This window comes from Nestor notabilis, unplaced genomic scaffold, assembly GCF_000696875.1.
Source record: "Nestor notabilis isolate BGI_N333 unplaced genomic scaffold, ASM69687v1 scaffold528, whole genome shotgun sequence".
NCBI lineage: Eukaryota > Metazoa > Chordata > Aves > Psittaciformes > Psittacidae > Nestor > Nestor notabilis.
The window spans coordinates 1-20,832 of record NW_009939410.1 but is presented as its reverse complement, the minus strand read 5'-3'; the positions used below and the strand labels follow the sequence as shown (position 1 = coordinate 20,832).

Genomic DNA, 20,832 nt, shown 5'->3' with positions numbered 1-20,832 from the left:
CTCTTTCCTTTCAGTGCAGTAATTTCATTTTCTCTGATAAAATTGTGCTTGTGCAGAAAACATCAAATTTTGAACTGCACTTAGGCTCTAGTTGAAAGGACAAAACAGCATTCAACTAAAGGTGCTTTACTGAAATAAGCAGTTCAGTTCCCCAAAGGAGTTCAGCACTTGTGACCATGATGAAGAAGCATCCATTCCTATTTTTTACCAGGATCAGGTAAAACTAAGAATTCTTACAGGTTGCACTTTCAAGAAAGAGTAACTCAGAATGTTCTCAAAGTAACAGTGTTTTATACACTCTTGTCCGGCAGTTTTATATTCATGTTTTGTTGCATCTGCCCATAACTGACAAGATACTCTAAGCTATAATTTCATTTAATGTTTAGATCAGATATGGCCTTCTCTTGCATCCCTCTCTCAGCCTTTCAGACATCCTTCCACAGGATTACACCTGAAGTAATTTCTACCCCCCCCCATTAAATATCATCCTTCAAACCACACAGAATGATCAGTAAGGGGAAAAAGGTTTACCCCTTAAATCTTTCTAGAGTATGTCAGTTGGAAAGATCTCATCCATGCCAAAATAAAATGATGCAAGCTACAAGCCCTACTAAGTCATTCTCCATCTTCAGGCCTCTTTTGTTGCTTGTTCCAGTGTACAGAAGTTTCCCATACCTACAAAGTCTTGTAAATTCTCAGACTGTTTTAATAAATGAAAACCTGTTACAGAGCAAGTGATTTATCTGCTCTGGTACATGGTATGAAAGAACCCAATACTGTTCTTCCGGGCATGCAGATTCCACAGGATCTTTAAGTATTACTGAAATGCAAGCAGTCTCAAGAACAGATCTGACCTGGTTTTCTCGCTCCAGGAATAAATACCTATGTGAAAAGCCATATAAATTTGACCTTTAATGTGTTTTAAGTATCTTTTATTCTTTTAATCTAATCAAAACACTAGTGGAGCTATTATGAGGACAAGCTAGTTTCCACAGCTGAATATATAAGTCAAATATTTGTTTTCATTGGACTTCAAGAGCTAGACAAGCATATTGTGCATTTAAGCAGTAATAATGTAAGAAGGCCTTTCCCCCTTCTCCCCCCCACCCCCAATAAGTCAGCAAATGATATCAATGGCCTTTAAGTATCTACCTGATAGCAGAACGTTTTACATCACTTACCCTGCTGGGCGAGTAGCCATATCTAACAAAATGCTTTTCCATTCCCTTCGCTTAAATTGCCAGATTCGTGCTGTTCCATCACGGCTTCCACTCACAAATCTAACAGAAGGAGAAAAAAGTTACTTGGACATCAAAGACAGATCTGTACAGAAAAGACACTTGAAAACTGAAGTCCCAGAATTTAGAACTTGAAAAAGGAAGCTATAAGTAAGAAGTCCAAACAGCATCAGAATACCATACTACTGGTTTGAGGTGAAAAATGCTTCCTGTACCAGTAAAAAATTGAAGACCTGCAAAAGTCGAATCCTAAGCCCCATGTATTATTAAAATAAAACAGCGAGAATCCAGTAGTTACAGATGATTTAATTGGATGAGCCTCAAAGCAAAAAACCAGAAATTTTTTTTAAACAGCTACTTCCAGAAAGTGATATTTAGAAATGTCCACCAGGTCAAAAAACTAGCTCTGAATAAATGAATTGTCTGCTTACCTGCTACTGCTATTAGAAAACTGAATGCTGTCAACTTTGTCCTATATGAAAAAAGAGTAGAAAAAGAAAAAAGAGTCAAATATGAATACAAAATATCCAAATGTATCCAAATTATTATTTTTATTACATATATAATTTTTTAAAAGTATTTACAGTATGAAACTCCAACTCTGATATCTTCTCTGGCTGACCTGATCCAAAGAAATAAACCCTAATGATGTGATCTGTACTTCCAGTGGCCAGAAACATTCCACCTGAGAAAAACAAACAAATAAGACTTAAGAAAAAAGGGCAATCTAATGTTATTATTGTGTTTTCAGACAACCGTGACATCAAATACTTCGATGTATTCCCTTGAGTTTATAGCTGTAGCTCATTTCACCTATGTCTGTAAATGATCTTTAAATAAAAACAAGATTTAGAAACTCTGAAGTTTAACGGAGTTGAATTACCTCGCATATGCTCTCAGATAAATATGTACCTGCAGATATACCTGAAAGATCAGCTAACCACAGCAATTTGTTTGCAACTAAGCCCTTAGAAGCCCCAAACTTAACAGAAATTGAATAAAACTTGAGCTCTAGCACATTTTCTGAAAATAAGTTTCTGTCATTCAGATACTTTATCCAATCATTTATGCTGTATTCTTCAATTGCCAACTCTGGAATCAATGAAATACAGACCATAAAAACCTCCTTGTCCCAATCCCCACAAATTCCACCTCAGATAAAGCCAGCGCAGGAGCACTCTGACAAAAAGGTATACATCATGTTTTAAAAGACTGGCAGTCACAAAAGCCTTACTTTCAACATTACATATTTAACTGTTTTCAAGAATTTCCATATTACCAAGCATTAATGTATAGATTCTGAATTTCTATTTTAAGTATTTGCAGTTTTAATAGCTACTTTAGCTCAACTACTTTTACTAACAAGAAGTATGCTATAGTAAATGTATTATACTTTTACCATTATACTTTTCAAATGACTTGTTATATAGATATAAGGGAGAAAAAGAAAAAAACAGACTTTTACCAGCACTAAAAGAGGAACAGATCATTTGGACTCCTGGACGAGGGCGTTCTGTAAACTTTGTTGGCCTTGGACTACAAATAAAGAAACAAGTTAAACAATTTCCTAATAGGGCTTCAAAAATAAGTCAGTATCTTAGAAATAAAGCACAGAAGGATAAAATTAAATATGAAGGAACAGATGGCTGCCCATCTATAAACAATTTCGTGTGACTATGCTTCATGATCTGATCTTTAGGAAACTAAGACATCCAGATGGACTAAGTAATCCATGTATCAAGGAGAGTTGTCTCACAACTTAAATACCATTCCCCTCTCCCCTCCTGCTATACAAGACACTCTCCCTAAGTCACTGGTAAAGCAGAACAAAAGGCACTAGAGCCAGTTGCCCATGACGTTCAGTTTTAAACCACTAAGCGTACTGGAACTCTGGTTTTCTCCTGCAGCACATGACTGCTTTCACAAGAGACAAACAGGGCTGGCCACTCTTTATAGAAGAATACAAGAGAAATTTAAATAAATTCACAGTTTTTCACATTATTAGAATACATCTGTTTATTCAGAGGATATGTATTCTTTGTGGACTGGTTCCAAATAGTGCCCACTATTGGAACTGTTGCTGTTGTTCCAAACAGTGCCCACTATTGGCCTATGCTTTCTTTTAGACATTTCAGAACCTGATGTTCAAGCAGAACTACAGCTTCAATAGATTTAGCACTTTAAGAGTGTATAAAACCAAAACAAATCAGACCTGGTTCTTCAATCATTACTTTAATTCCGCTCATGCACTGCAGCAACCTCAGAACAGTAGGTGGTCTTGCATAGTATACCATCTGCAATCTTCACTCAAAGAATAAACTTACTAGAGAACAGCAGCATTACACCCACAAATGTCATCACTAAAGATTTGTTTCAACATAAAAGAATGCATATTCATAACTTATCCAAAATTTTATCTTTTAAAAGCAAAATGGTCTATATAATTTATTTCAGCTGAAGGCAGATGCATAAGAGACCTTTCTCCACTAATCATCTATTGCTATCTCAGAGAAAGTAGTAAGCATTAAACTTTAGTGGTGCCTATGTATAAAATAAAGTAATAAACACCACAAACACCAGTTAAGATATCTTTCTTCAAACTGTCCATTCAGTATAGGCTGTTTCTGCGAACTTTCCTCCAGGAGTTTTAAGGTAGTTCTCTGCAGACTTATTTATGACAAGGAAACTTCACAAGAAGATACACCAAACAAGACAAAAATCTTTGCTACAGCAGTTGAAACCCTTAACTAAGATTCTAACATAAGAAGAACTATCAGATGATTCAATATGCAGCTTACATAATTTGGAGCAAGTGTAAATAGATAAATAGGCTGCTGTTTTCTTCCACTGCGGTTTGTGAACTCTGCCTTTGGAGTTAGGACAGCTGTAAAATAGAGCAAGTATGCACTTACGTTCTAGTTTTAATAACAGAGTTAAATTCTCCAACCTACGTCTCTCTAATGTGTGCTACTGTAGGCATTAAGAGACAAAAGATTACGGCATTCTTTTACAATAGAGCAGAGTGTGGCCTTTCAACATGAGCCACGCAATCAGTATTTTTGGGAAGCAAGGTAAGGGGACAAAAGCATAATTGGTTGCAACATCCAGAAACCAAGATAATTGTCTTGCTTTACAAACATTCTCAATCCAACTATTAAATGGCTGGAAGGCACTAAGATACCTTCACAAACATCTGATAGAGAGGTCCAGAAAAGCCCTCGTCAGCTGTTTTCCTCTTGGAGAGGCCTGTGTTAAGTTCAACATGAATCCAGAAATGAGGAGCTGCAGTCAAAAAATAACCTGCACTTACATCAGCAGACAAAGAATCCATCTGGTCTGTGGGTCTCAACTAAGGGACACACTCAGTCATATAAATGTCTCAAAATTAGGAATGGTTATCTAATCCAGACTAACCTCAATCTAGATGTCTAGTAGCTCAAGCAAGATTTCCCAGAAAACACCTGTGTGATATAACCTCTCCAAAAGAAGTCTTCACTCACACGCTAACAGCCAAGGTTCAGCACATCAGAATTCCCATGTACAACCAAGCCCTTTAACATCAAGTGCCTTCTGATTAAGAAAAGCAATGGGAAGTATCACATCACACTGATGACAACTAAGAAATCAACGTCTTGTCCGAAACAGGAACATCAAAATCATCAGCATGTGTTTTTCCTACCCTTTTTTTCCTCTTTTTAAAATTAAGGGGGAAAAAAACAGTACAGTAAACTGCTCTACCCAAATTTGTGAGACTGTTCTGCTGCCTTGTTCATATGGTCTGCCAGTAACAGACTAATAATGGAAACTTGTGATCCAAACAGGTGGCAGAAGAGTAACAAGAAAACTCACCATCTTTCTCAGAGAAGACACATAACGCAAATATTTTGCAGTGCAACTAATTTAACTTTGATGCACTGACCAGTTGTAATAATTCTCGCTTAAATTTGAGGCAAATTATTCATTTTCTGATGACCCAAGGCTGACTCTCTCTCTTCTCCTTACTGTCAACTGACACAGAATCCAACTCTCGTGTTTTCTATCACCATCCAGAATAGTAATAGGAGACTAAATATGGGAAAAGTCTTGGTTGCCTAAATTTTTAATTGTTTTCCCATCTTGTTTGGACCACACTCCTTGACTTCCTTATCTGCAGCAACAACCAACCTTACCATTCCTCTATTTGGAAACCAGAATCTACCTGGAATGTTACTGCTTTTAGGCATACATGGTAACTGCCTGGTCAGAAATCTTTTCACTGAAAGAAGAGGAGCACACAGGAGGGTCAATAGTACTGAAGAACATGCATCCACACTAGTCACAGAAGCACGTGAACAAGGCTGATCATTCTCCTTTGAACAACACGAGAATTTTGTGGTTAGCCATGCCAATGTCTGTGATTCATCCTACAGCACCAGAGCTCCTGTAATGTGTCCTTTTGCAAAAAAATAAAAAAAAAAAAAAGAAAGAAAAAAGAAATCAACAGAGCTCTGTCACCAAGCATCTCCTGTGTGGGCCATATGTGTGACCTAGATACTGAACATGCCTCAATTAACTACGTTATCATAAAATTGGGAAACCAACATAGGAAGCCTCTAATTTCAGAGAGACTATTAATACTGCAGCAGAGCTGCCGGCAAAGCTGAATACAAGGATTTTTGAGATCTAAGAATGAAGCAAAATAAACATTTGCAGAGATAAAAAAAACCAACAAAACAACCAACTAAAATAAAACCAAACAGAAAACAGCACTGGCAGAACTGGGATAGGGCACTAGACACTAGGAAGCTTAAAAGATGTCTAAGTCCATTTTAATGGGAAATACTACAGTTTTCAAGGTAGCGAGTCTTCCAGTTTTTCATGATCCGTTGAGATAAATAATTGCTCCATAATATTTTTATCTTATTTTACAAGTGGGGAACAAAGAACAATTTCTGATTTCCTCATTTCCTGAAGAAGCTGACAGGGAAAGACTCTCTTCAGAGGAAGTTCTTCCCAGGAGGAAGTAAGTCCAATTTTCATTTACAGACAGGGAGTTAATCCAGTAGACTTAACCATCAAGCTGGTTTCCACTGAAACAGTTTCCAGCATAGTTAAGAACAAAACTAGTTATTTTTAAATTGAGAGCACTCAGAAGACAGCAGTGTATGCAAACATTGCCTCTCCCATAATTCACAGAAAAAGTTCAGCAAAGTACTGCTGGCAATGCCAGTCACCTTGAAACTACAATCAACCACGTGATCATCATGAGGCTGCCCAACAGCTCATAATCTTAACTTATTGCCAGATGATTCAAGTAGTACTGAGTATAAAAAGCAGGGGGTGGAGTATAGGTATATACATGTATCTTTTTTCTTTAAAGCAGATGAAATTTCAAGACCTCACCACCAGTCCCCATTTAAATTATGGGATGATTCAGTAACACACTTTCATCACCAATAGCAATTGTATTCTTGATGGGCAGGCTGCAGCCAAGCTCAGGAGGTGCATGAAACCAAGTTCTGACTTAGGCATGTGGTAGCACCTTTCTTCACCTGTACGACTCAGATTTTTTGGTCTTGCTTGAAAGCTCTCATTTCCCAAGCTTCCTGTGGTAGGAGTGGTACTGCAACCATGACACCTGGCTGCAGGCTCAGAGCCTGAATAATTGTTGGAAGAGATCTTACTTTCTCTGCCAGCTTTCCTCTGTTTTAGAGATACTGAACAGAAGTAAGCCTGTTTTTTTTACTGTATAGATGAAAGGAAGGACAAACTTCCCACCCCACCAGTTATTCTCTCTTCCAGACAGCCTACACATCACAGTTTTTAAAAAATAACCTCACAAAGAGCCTTCTGAAAAAAATAACTGGAATTTCTATTTTCCTTGATACTCTTATATTGCTAGCACTCACTCTTCCACAGCACATTACTGAATGGATTGCATGTTGCTGCAGTTCTGGAAGCAGATCCAAATCTGAAGGTGTAAGGAAGTGCAATCACTTCATTGAAGACTGTTATGACATCCATTACTGAGACACATTGACCATCCACTGCAGCCTACTTGTGGAAAATTACACTGGACTCTTAGTTTCCCCAGTATCACTTATTTTGGTTTACTGGAATAAGCATGAGAACCACAGCTGGAAAAGTTTACAGTTCAGCTGTAAGTAAAGCTCTAAGTGAAACTTCCCATAACTAATGAAGTCCCCTGAACTAGTATACTGTTCAGTTTAGGAAGAGCTACATAAAGACTTTACTGTGTGTCCAACTATTTTGATACTGTATGTGACATACAGCTTTGTTTCAGTCCAAAAAGACATATCTGTTTCTTAGTCAGACTTTACCATATTTTAATCAAATATTAACCATATAATCATAGATTCTTTTAGACTTAGGTTGGAACAAAAAGTGCCGATTACTTCAAATACTTAACAGCTCTACCAAGTTCAAACAAAGATTCAAGACCAGTATCCTGCCTCCAAAGTAGCCAAAACTGAATGTGTAAGAGCAGAAAAAGCACAAAGTAATGCCTTTTAATATCTTCATACAATGATTAATACTCTGCAGCAAGGAGTTTCGTAACTATGTGTTTTGTAAAGAACCATCTCCTTACAATTTGGAATTGGCTACCCTCACTTGATACCCTCTAGTACAGTAAGGGCCAAAAAGCAATTACTCATTATATGCCCTCCTCAAGACACTCGCGACTGTTCATGTCTCATCTTCATGCATTCATCTTGTTTTCCACACTGAAGAAACAGAGCTTAAAGGGTTTCTCTGTCTTCTCAAACACAATGTATAAAATACTTCCAGAACAGAAGGTAAGGATGGCACAAATTCCAGCCTCAAAACTTGCTCTGCATTCTGTGGTTAAGCAACATGAATCGCTGCCATGACTCGGTTTTCCAGACCACTTCCTTGCTGTACTGCACGAGACAGCTGAGCTAATCTATATGCTGCTGCCTGATCACATCTGCTGCAACTATTCAGATGTGAAAGCACTACTTAAAAATCCTTTATACCTTTAATATTTTCTGAGTGCATCTCACTGCAAATTTTTATTCTCCATATCACCATGGAAAAGAATTAGTTGAGAACCCCCTACCGTAACTGATGCCAGCTTTCTCACTCCCTAAGTTTTACCTCAAGATAAATCCCACGTGACCCCATGATTCATCCAAACATTCATGATTTCTAAACATTCACCTCCCAGCTCACATAGTATAACCCACCTAACTCTCATGGATTCCACTATTCTCCAATTGACAGCATTTCTTTGAAAATTCAATTCCATAGACTCAAACTTCAGTTAAGAAAAGGAGAAAAAAAGAAAAGAAAAAAGTGAGAGAAACGTGGGCTCAAAGGTTTACAAATCAGGCAGATTAAGATTTCATCTTGTCAACAAGAGCTCAGACTTAAGAGACATTAAGAAAAATAATGTGGTGGCAACTCCTCTCCTTCACACATTAAAAATAAGCATGTAAGCCATCTCCTCCTCTCAGTAAGAAAGAGAGCCTTAATTTGATTACAGCATGCACCAGGCAACAGAGGATTAACAGCCTGAGCAGCAGCTTCATCTAAAGTATCAAGAGAGTCAAGATGCCCAGAGAATGTCAAAATACTTCAGGGCCAGACAACTAGAGAAGTACCTGGGCAAATATACCTACAAGCCCTGCATAAACCTAGCACACTGCAGGAAAGTGATTCTAACAGCAATTATCAAAACTACAAGAAAATGGAACCTACCTGCCAAGAGAATACATCTGTAAGAACACATCCCATCCCCAAAACTAAATTGCTAATGATTACCAATACATCTATGTCCAATTTTAAGCTACAGATGTTTTGTAATAAAGGAGCAAAAAGCATTTGAAAGCCACTGGAGAATTTAATTAAAAAAAAAAAAAAACACCCAAACAAAAAACTATCTCTATTTGAGGGTCCTGACAACATTAAAAATATTTTATACTTTGAAAGCAGAAGCTTCAGGCTCAACTTCAGCCACCAGCACACAGCTGCCCAAGAATTCTGCCTCCTGTCATGCTACTGTAAAGAGCAACTAAGAAAAGGTAATACAGATAAAGAAAGAACAAACATCAAAAATATCACATCCTACTTATACTAGGACATTACAGTCTCCTAAACCCCCTGGATTTTCAACTCTAAATTGCAATCATTTTATCAACATAATTTTAATTTCATTTGGGCTTGAGATCAGAAAAGTGTCAACTTTGGCATTACAAAAAAAAAAAAAAAAAAAAGAAAAAAAAATTAGACTTTTTTCCTAAAAGTGACAGAGCTACAGCAAAAAAAGTTAAAAAAGTTACACGCTTCACTCCACAAAATGTCACATTATGAACTTGGTCCTTAAAAGACAAGCAAGCAATAGCTACATCACACAGTGACCCAGCCAGTGACAAGTTCTGTCTTAGTCAAAGTTTTCTCAAACATCTGTATATTATTCTTGATTTAAAAGAAAAAAAATAAAAAAAAAGGAATAGAAACAATTAAAATAGCAACTAACTTTATTTTAAGGGTGCCAGCATCCCACAGCCAGAAGCATATTGTTCCATCTGCCCCGGTTGAAGATAAGTATCTCTTTGAGCCACTGCACAGTGGAGAGAACTGGGGGGAGAAGGGGAGAAAAAAAAGAAAAGGTCTCCTGTTAATCTGTTCTAAGAAGTTCCTCAAGTCATTTACTTCTGACACAAAAACTATCAAACTGTACTTAGGGAAAGTAAATTATAATGAACAACAAAATAACACACTGCTGCTCAGAGCTACTCTCTTCCTTCAGAATAACTCTTCTGGGTTACTTGCCAAAGGACTCTGGATTCTCCCTCCCCACAACCCAAGTTGTACAACAGCATGAAACTCTAAACAGAAACAAACCGAAGTATTCATCAGTGACTGAAGTTCTTACTCAATATACCTGCACTCAGAATCACAGCCTACAAAGGAATTATACTTCAAAGCAGAACTGCCCACATGTGTCATTCAACTTTTTTTGAACAAGAATTATGCTTGGCATTTTTCAAGGGTCAGGCATTTTAACAATAGACACATGTTATTTCACAATGTGTACCACGAAAATTCCTTCTCACTTCATGGCTTTGTTGCCAGGCATGCATTTTTATTACAAAGAACATTCTCGGGTGGTTCCTTTTTCAGTCAAATGATGCATTTTATTGCTCAGGTGAATTTGCAAAGCAAAAACCTACCTGCAATGATGTTATAGATGCACTGTGGCCCTGCAGAACTGCTAAGGGTGCACAAGTTCGAAGGCACCAAACTCTGATCATTTTATCACAGCTTCCAGCAGCTATCATGGTGTTTTCATAGTTCACTGCCATATCAGATATTTCAGCTGCATGCCCTCTCAGGGTAGCCAACAATCTTCCATCATCTGTTGCCCAGATTTTTACAAGGCAATCATCTGATCCCTAGAAGTAAGGCAGAGATCATTTCAACCATACCATTAGTGGTTTTGATGTTACAGTTAACTAACACAATGAACTGAAAAATGTAACTACTGGCATACATAAACATTCCTCCCCCACTTTTACAATTTTCCACACTGCATTCAAAACACAACATGAGATTACATTAATTTTCAATAGTATATACAAAGCATGATACATTTATAACACAGATCATAAATCCTTCAGCAAATTGGATTTATGCTCTTCAGCAAGCCACTTTTTGCAAAACTCCAGCACAAACTGAAGAAGCTGTTGCAATACACTAAAATGAAAATTTACATTAAATGTGAAAATGAATTACAAATTGGTGCAGTGTTTGCCTGTTAGCATTATACCCACTTACATACCCTATCTTCCTAGTTTGATCTTCATGCCCTACCAGCATTAGTAGTATACTTACCAAGTAACACTGAGGTAAGGAGCCTGTTTTAACAGCTATACCATTATCACACTGAAGCACTATAAATCTGCTTTGACATTCATATTAACAAACACCAAAATTACCACTCTGTCAACAAACTTCAGAGGCTTCATTGTCTATCCGTACTTAACTCGTATTTTGCTGGTCTTCCTACACCATTATAACAACTGCTTGCCTGTATATGACAAAGTCACAGCCCTAGCAAGAATTTCAGAACTCAGCCCTTCATTTCTCATCGCATCTGAAAGTCTGAATGTCTTTGTAGCTCGCTCAACACCATGGCATTTGAACACTGCTCAGAGACACTGACAGAGGAGAATTGCTGTAAACATTTCACTCATTTGCTTAGGTTCAGAAGCAATAAAAAGCTGGATGTTGGGTTTTAACACGTGGACCACTGGTGCGCTACTGAACACAGACAGGTGCCACAGCAAGTTACAATGTGACACCATCATAATATTTCATCTGAGTTTTCCTTTTTCATCTATGTATAGAAATCCTCTAGGATTTATTCTTTGAAGAGGTCAGAAGGCAGGGCAATATTATCATCCACCTTTTATAAAAAAAAGGTTTCCAAAGTACAGGGGCCAACAGCCAGATTTTTAGAAGACTGGTAAGCATTCAGTGAATGCAAGCATCTAACAACCAGAGGTCTCATATTTAGAGGCTACTAGCAAGTTCTCACTGACGCAGCTACTGCATGTGGAGCAGAGGCAAACACTCCAAGGCAATGCCTTCAGGAAGGAACCCAGACACATCCTGCAGTTACTGAAATGCAGAAAAGGATTCAGAAAGCTTTTTCTTCCCTTTTCTAAATAAATACTGACTAGCCTGTTTATGTTAATGCTTATGAACAGACAATTTATTTCTCCTTATTTCCTTAACTTTATATCATTACTATATTTTAAAAAGGTCAGTTCTCTACCTGAAAGGCAGCTAAATTTTACTCATTAGTTCAGGTTCAAAACCACTATTTGGGAGAAGAACAGCATACCTGCAGTAACCTAACAATTATATACCCAATTCTCATTTGTAGAAACACTTTGCAAACCAGGCAGCTTCCTCTGGCTTACTTTTTGCTCAGTGAACTAGAAGTTGTTTCTGGCTCACAGGAAGTTACCCACAGAAGTTTCTCTCTTCCTTATTTATATCAACTCAGACAAGACACACATCTCTTAACACAAGATGATACAGCTATAACCTCACTTTTTGAAACAGTAGAAAGCAAGCTGGTTGTATTTAGGTACACTGAGAGAGCACATTTTTCTACAGGTTACTTCCCTACAGGTCTTTAGCATCAGCCAAAAGCCTACTCTGGAGCACTGGTGACATTTTAACCCCACAGAGTATCTTGCAGGGGGGCTCCAGACAAGACAGTTTAAAGGTATAGCCTATACTATTTCTACTTATGCATAAAATTTCCACACTGAAATTGTGGTACACATTTGCCTTATCTAACTAATTGGCTGCTACAGTGCCAGCCCAGGGAAAATAAATGGACTCTGTAGATTTGAATGGCAGTGGACAGACAGAATCACTGAAGTGGGAAGGGACTTTTGGAGATCATCTAGTCCAACCCCTTGCTCAAGTATGGTCAGCTAGAGCAGGTCATCCAGGATGATGTATCGACCATTTCTGTTATCTTCTGCACACTTACTGAGGGAACCCTCTGTCCCATCATCAATCTCCTTAAAGAAAACGTTAAAACATACTGGCCTCAGTACCAAACTCTGTGGTACACCCCTTATGATTGGCCTCCAGCTGGACTGCTGTGCTGCTAATCACAACCCTTCAAACCTGGCAGTTCAGGCTATTTTCAATCTCACTATACTTCTCTAGCCTGTACTTCATCAGTTTGCCAGTAAGGATGTGTCCTGGGTTCAGCTACAGCAGTCATTTTTTCTTAGTAGCTGGTGCAGTGCTGGGGGTTTGACCTTCAGCCTGGGAACAATGCTGATAACACCGATGTTTTTAGTTGTTGCTAAGTAATGTTTACTCTGACCAAGGACTTCCTCAGTCTCATGCTCTGCCAGAGAGGAGGGGAAGCCAGGAGGAAGCAGAGGCAGGACACCTGACACAAACTGGCCAAAGGGGTATTCCATACCACAGCACGTCATGCCCAGTATAGAAACTGGGGGGAGTCACCCGGAAGGCCCAGATCGCTGCTCGGGTCGGGCTGGGTATCGGTCGGCGGGGGGGGAGCGGTTGTGTCCTTTTCCCTTGTTATTCCTCTTATCATTATTATCGGTAGCAGTAGTGGTTTGTATTACACCTTAGTTACTGGAGTGCTCTTATCTCAACCCATAGGAGCTACATGCCTCCGATTCTCCTCCCCATCCCTCCGGGAGCAGGTGGAGAAAGGAAGGCGAGGGGAAGGAGTGAGCGAGCGGCTGCATGGTTCCAGGTTGCCAGCTGGGCTTGAACCATGACAGGATGCTATGGGAGACAGCACTGACAGCCTTGCTACAGTCTGATGTAGTCATTTAATCATATAAGACTATCAAGTTGGACAGGAATAATTTCCTCTTCATACACTTATGCTGATCACCTTCTTGTTATGTTTGGTAATGGCTATCAGGAGGATTTGCTCCATCAGCTTCTTAGGTGATTGAGATGAATTATCTATAGCTCCCTGGAATAAACTTCTTGCACTTCTTGAAGACAGGAGTGACAGCTGCTCTCTTCCATTCCTCACGAACCTCTTATCATCATGGCCTTTCAAAGGTTATCAAGAATGGCCTCACAGTGTCACTGGCCAGCGTTTCTCGCCAGGTCCCATGGTATCATGGTTTAACCCCAGCTGGTAATTAAGCACCACACCCCCATTCACACACTCCCATCCATGGGAGGGTAGGATGGGAGAGAGAATTTGAAGAGTAAAAGTGAGAAACCTTGTGGGCTGAGATAAAGACAGTGAAATAGCTAAAGCAAAAGTCGTACACACAAGCAAAATAAGGAATTCATTCACCGCTTCCCATGGGCAGGCAGGTGTTCAGCCATCTCCAGAAAAGCAGGGCTCCATCACGTGTCATGGTTACTTGGCAAGTCAAAAAACACTAACTCCGAGTGTCCCCCACTTCCTTCTTCTTCCCTCAGCTTTATCTGCTGAGCATGTCACCACATGGTCTGGAATATCTCTTGGGCCACTTAGCGTCAGCTGTCCCAGCTGTGTCCCCTCCCAAGTTCTTGTGCATCCCCCAGCCTACTTGCTGGCAAGGTGGTATGAGGAGCAGAAAAGGCCTTGACTCTGTGTAGCAACAGTACACAGCCCCACACTAGCTACTGTGGAAAAAAATTAACTACCCCAGCCAAAACGAGCACACCTGGATTTGCACATGGCCAGTTCATCTTAATATTCCCTAACCTGATCCTCCTCCACCAAGAGCAAGCCTTTCTCATCCCACACTTTCCCTCTGGTCTCAAGGACTTGGGATTCCTTCAGACAAGTCTTGCCACTAAAGACTGGGGCAAAAAATGACAGTCAAGCATCTCATCCTTTTCCATGTCCTCAGTCACCAGTTCTGCCCTATTCATTAGCAGGACTACATTTTCCATAGTCTTCCCTTGGCTGCTGATATACTTGAACAAACCATTCTTGTTGTTTTTTATGTGCCCTGCCAGATTCAACTCCAGGCTGTCTTCAGCTTTTCTAACCCCACTGCTGAGCTTTCAGCAAGAGGCTCTGTACTTCTCCCATGTCATCTGCCCCTACTTCCACCTCTTGCATGCTTCCTTTCTATGTTTCAGTTTTGTCAGGAGCTCCTTGCTCATCTACATGGCTCTCCTGCCACCTTTGCTTACCTTCCTGCATATCAAGATGGACCATTCTTCAGTCTGGAAGAGATGATCCTTAAAAAAAAAACCAGCCAGCTCTCCTGGACCCATCTCTGTTAATGCAGTTATACAATCCAAAGAAAATAAGTAATCCATAGACAAAACTGCACAATAATCAACCAACCCCTTTGTTTTACACTACAAGTTCTAAGCCTCAAGCATGTTAGAGCACCCTACTAACAAGCACCATTTTGGACAGTGCTACAACTGTTTTCTGAGCATTTATCTTCAATTTTTCCAATATCCTTATTTTAAAAAAAATAAAAAAAAAAGGATCAGAGCAGTCTAGTAGCAAGTGCAATACATATTCTCTGTTTCTTCTTAATTTCATCTAAGCTAGGACTCTGGTGGTCATTTTAACCATAACACAGCAATCTAAGTATATATTAATCCAATTACTTGGTGTGAACCTCCGAAGCCCTTCTGAAATATCAGAACTTCTTCAAATTGTACCATCACAAATTGTAACAAGTGTTTGCAGTCTTTGCTCTTTGCCCACCATGTTAGACTGTAAGAATATGAAACCCAAGTGCTCAGTACTCTAACTTCTTCTGTTTTTCTCTCAAAATCTTTACCAAACCCTTGAAATAACCATTTCCTTCTAGATCACTGACTTTGTTTTGATTCAGACCTGAACTAAGATTCAGTAAATGAACCTACCATGCACCTTATGCTACCTTTATTGCTACTTGCCTTCAGAAATAGGCCTTAACTAATAGGTAGAACTTGGGACCTCCCAGAAAGATGCTCACCTATCCAGAACTTCTACAAGAAAAAAGGAAGATTCAAGGACATTTTGAATTGACAGTTGTCAAATTGCATTTAAACGTATTTGTGAATCTCACTCCTATAGAATACCTTAAGAGAGACACAGTGTTATTTGTAAAAAAAAAAAAAAAAAAACCAAAAAAACCAAAACCAAAACAAAACCAAACACAACTTATTAGCTAAGTCACAGAGTATTTTTGACAACCATATACACATAGGCTAATTTCACTTATAACTTGCTTTATTCACTTGTAAGTTGCTGAGAAGCTGAAGAGAAGCAAAAAGAAAGGAAAAAGATTGGTAAACAAGCTCAATAATGCATACTTCCAAATTGATTCCAATGAACAAGTTAACACAGGTTTACAACAGAGCTAGCAAACGTGATGTTTAGAGCTTTATAAGCAGTTTAGAGGAAAAATGGGGCCCTTTTTCTCTAAACTCTGTTTATAAAGCTTTAAGCAGATTCAGTTTAATCCCTTTGCTTCCTTAAAACAAACATACAAGCACTCTACAGAGCACTCAGATTTGGATTTTTTTGCCCGTGCTACTCAATAAGTTTCCACAACTGTTCCTGTATTCTAGATTCCAATTTGCATTTCTGCACCTAAAGTTTCAGAAAGGTTGAAACTCTTCATCTACTTGATGCAATGATTATCTGAATAATAGTATCGCCTCATTCTGTTCTACTGTTATCATGATGTAAGACTTAAAAGCATGAAAAAGCTTGTGCATTCTTCTCAAAAGTGCAGTCACCACCAAAATACCCCAAGAAGCAGAGAAGACAACAAGGGTGTGCATGCATGCATGTATGTGTAAAACTGATGCTGACTAATAACAGCTTCACTGCTCAGAAAAGAGACCTGAAAGCAGAAAGAAGGGAATGCAGAACCCCAAACTTCCAAAGCACTATAGAAGGTGGTAATAGTTCACACGTGGATTTATCTTTCTCAAAACAGTACATGCATGAGATCAGAACCAAGCCATTAACATTAATTGCATCACAGTCTAGAAACCTCAAACCACTGGTCCCATTTTCCTTCAGGCTGCACAAATTAATTAAAAAATACTCCATTGACAGAACTATACATATTACATCAAACATGCTTCTGCAATTCTCACATTGTACATATCAATATTGCGAATAAGCTGCTGACTTCACAGTAAGATTATGGCCTGCAGTCATTTTGTTAGATGAACAGATTGTTCAAAGCACAGGAAAAAAAAAGAAAGACAGAAGAAGAAGACAGAGAAAAAGTCAACCAACAATCAAACCCCCGCGTCATGAGAACCCTAAAATGCTGCTTGCAGAATGTAACTGACAGGCAGCAACTTGCACATAGACAACTTAAATATGTAAAAGGGTCAGCAAGAAAAGAAGAGCTAGTTCTGGGACATAATGCCACCTGGAGGGTCCTCAGAAGTCTATTTAATAACAGCAAACCAAGGAAAGATCAGCATAAAACAAGCCTGCTCCCTCCTAGCTGGCTATAGTATAGCTATAGAGGCATGTGTGTACATCTCCATTGCAGAGGAAAATTAAGTGACCATCAGCAAGCCTCAGCAAGGGAAAAAAAAAAAAAAAAGAAAAAAAACAGACTAAAGAAAATCGTAAATTCTGTAGCATCCTGGCAAGATAACAATATTAGAATCTCGTAAATCTATTTGAATTCTATCTGAATTGAATGGGACAATTCGCAGCTCTTAAAATACTGCTGCAGCTCTACCAGCAAAGGCACTGGCTTACACCACAGCTCACGTTTCCCAGGTTATATCTACAACTGCTATGAATTATGTGCCTGCTGAAAAGCATTTGTCAAAAGTGAATCCTAGAACAAGTTCAGCACCAAGAGAACTAATGATGCCATTGCTAAGGTATGGAGTAAAACTGGTTCACTTTCCTACTACTACACACACTTGTGGGCTGAAGTGAAACTGCCAAGAAACATCCAAATTAATCTTGCGTTGGAAATCTTACACAGGCTATTACACAACACTGTTTATTATTCCCTAGAAAGAGTAACCTCAGAAGAGACAGGAAGATAAAGGTGGGGAAAATAGAGATAGTCATCCTTTGCAGTCAGAAAGTTAAGTAGTCCAGGAACCAGAGAAGACAATGCTTGTTTCTATTACCCTGTGTGGGTTCTGCAAGTCATGCTTTTCAAGAGATGCGGAATACAAAGTCTCAGGAATAATTAGGTTTTCTTCATTGATGGCTGATAGGTCTTTTAGTTGGGTCTTTGCAAGTAAAGATGCCTTAATTGTAGTTAATTAAAAAAACCAAATTACCAAGACAACATCGTTTGTGTATTAAGAATATTTTTGTATATTCACAAAAAAAACCCCCAACTTTAAAAAAACAAAAAAAAAAAAAACAAAAACAAAACCCAAAAAAACAAAATGGGTTGATCAAACCCAAAAAATCAAAATGGGTTGACCTTCAGAAATATCTTGTGAAAACCATACAAGAATACAAATAGAAACAATCATTGCACGAGTTTGTGGTGGGTTGACCCTGGTTGGACACCAGGTGCCCACCAAAGCTGCTCTATCACCCCCTCCTCACCTGGACACGGGAGAGAAAATGTAATGAAATGCTCATGGGTCAAGATAAGGACAGGGAGAGATCATTCACCAAATCATAGAAACACCTTCCCCACAACCCTTCCCATCTTCCTGGGCTTGACTTTACTCCTGATTTTCTCTACCTTCTCCCCAGCATCACAGGGGCATGGGGAACTGGGGTTGTGGTCAGTTCATCACATTGCCTCCACTACTCCTTCTTGGGAGGAATGACCATCGTGGGGGTTCCCCCATGGGAGAGTCCTCCGCAAACTTCTCCAATGTAAGTGCTTCCCACAGACTGCAGTTCTTCATTAAGTGATCCAGCGTGGGTCCCCCATGGGATCACAAGTCCTGCCAGCAAACCTGCTCCAGCATGGGCTTCCCACAGGGTCACAGCCTCCTTTGGGCATCTCCCTGCTCTGGTGTGGGGGGTCCTTCATGGACTGCAGGTGGATACCTGCTCCACCATGGACTTCGGTGGGCTGCAGGAGGATACCTGCTCCACCATGGACCTCCATGGACTGCAGTGGGACAGTCTACCTCACCATGGGCTGTGCCAAGGGCTACAGGAGAAACTGCTCTGGTGCCTGGAGCACCTCCTCCCTTCTTTCTGCATTGACTTTGGGGTCTGCAGCGTTGATTCTCTTACATATTCTTATTCCTCTCTTCCAGCTGCTGTTGCCCAGGTTTGCCACCCCATTTCTCGAATATGTTGGCACTACCAACATTGTTGGCACTACCACCATTGCTGCTGGGCTCAGCCTTGGCCAGAGGCGGGTCAGTCCTGGAACCAGCTGGCACTGGCTCCCTCTGATACATGAGAGGCTTCTAGCAGCTTCTCACAGAAGCCACCTCTGTACCCATACCCTCTCCCCTTGCCACAGAAATTAATACAGACCTACAAGCTAGTAGGAAAATTGCACAATGTCCTGTCTTCACTGCCTTCTGACAAACTAAAAGCATCATCTTCCTAGCAAACATAACATTTCCCAGAAGAGTATGACTCAAAAGTGTGTTGATATCACTTCGTTTTCCTTTTAATTTGAAGCAGAACATAAACAGAACTTGAATTTAGAGGCTTTCAATCCTCAGAGGTCAGGAGGAAAAGGAAACAGTTATGATGCATCTTCTAGAACCAATTTTAAATCTAAACCAACCTCTTCTCTAGCTCATGTCACACTGAATGCTGGAGGGTTTACAGTAAAAAAGCAGAGCAAGAACGATTCCCTGTTGATGCATGCAAATCTACTTGCCGGCAACAGACGTGTCTGGAATGAAGTTTGTCTTACTTTTTATCATGAATTCCTACTTCTCCTTATTACACTAGATACCTTAGAAACTGTAGTGGTCTAGATTGAAAAGAACTGGCACCATTTCATTACACAGACACAATTACAACAAAACAGTTCGTGACCGTCCACTGACTACATCATGCCAGTTACAGCAACTTGGATTTTGCTGTAAAACGGAATCCAACCTATTGGTTTTCTGTTTGCCAACAACCACTTAAACATCTACACAAAAACCCCTGGATCTACCTCAGAACACAAAAGTAAGAAGTTCTGTCTGAGGATCTCCAAAATTAATATTCACCAGCCACAACTGATTTCTATGCACACTTTATTTGAGCACTAGATTTAAGTAATGATGATCTAAACTGGTACTTTTTTCAAGCAAACATACCAGGACACCCGTATATCTGTCAGCAAAGGACTGACAGCAAAGCTACTGGGTTGCAGCCATAGCAATACTGCTCCCCCCATTTTATTTCAGGTTCTTCTACTTTTCTTTTGGAAACAAATTGTTCTTACAGTCAAGAGAATACTCTCTTTTAAATAAGACTGCAGAAAACAAGGGAATGTGCAACAAGGAATGATCACTGCAGATGCACCCAAGAGGAAGTGTAGCATATGTCTGGTAGAAGAAAGATTTAGATAAATTTTAGAAAAATGAAGAATTTAAGACCTTAACAAGGAGTTTTATGCACTTAAATAAAAAATTGTTTGTGCTTCCTAGATTAAAGGTGAACAGGATGAGCATAGCTGACTTATACACATGAAATCTCTAATCCATTTTGCCATGTCACATATAAAATAAACCTACAAGACAGAGCCCTTTTCCTAATAGCTTAACCACACATAAACTATAGGATGTAAGAATTTAATGCCTATGACTGTTGAGCTCGGTGATGAAAGCTAAAGAAATATGAAACAAGTCTCTGCGATGCCTGAAGTAAAAAGTGAATAAACAGGTCTGTTAAAAACACTGCAAGTGTCCCATTTCTGCAACCACACATCCCTCCATGAAACAAAGCAAACTGTGTGTGGGCAAAAGGGCCAATTATATTTACAACTGCATTAAAAGAATTTGAGAGGTTAAGAGTGCAGTACATAAAGTAGAACTGATCTATACTTCCACCTGCATTGTTGGCATTATCTGCCATCAGGTTTGAAACAACAGAGTCAAACTCCTCAATCCACAAAGGTATCAATTACATCCAGTGTTTGTGGGAAGGTAATAAATCACAGAATGGTTTGTGTTGAAAAGGACC

General features: G+C 39.4%; 1 protein-coding gene across 1 annotated transcript in view; it reads right to left on the bottom strand.

Moving 5' to 3' along the window:
- PHIP (pleckstrin homology domain interacting protein) overlaps window positions 1-10,651 on the bottom strand; it is a 74,524-nt gene extending 63,873 nt beyond the window's left edge. Inside the window, exons 1-7 of the mRNA XM_010019829.1 lie at window positions 10,436-10,651; window positions 9,739-9,839; window positions 2,704-2,774; window positions 1,823-1,923; window positions 1,670-1,710; window positions 1,182-1,280; window positions 600-610 (exon numbers count right to left, since the gene is read on the bottom strand). Of these exons, the coding sequence (XP_010018131.1) occupies window positions 600-610; window positions 1,182-1,280; window positions 1,670-1,710; window positions 1,823-1,923; window positions 2,704-2,774; window positions 9,739-9,839; window positions 10,436-10,567 (556 nt within the window). The 5' untranslated portion in view covers window positions 10,568-10,651. The remainder of the gene's footprint in view (window positions 1-599; window positions 611-1,181; window positions 1,281-1,669; window positions 1,711-1,822; window positions 1,924-2,703; window positions 2,775-9,738; window positions 9,840-10,435) is intronic.
- Window positions 10,652-20,832: the final 10,181 nt, after the last annotated feature.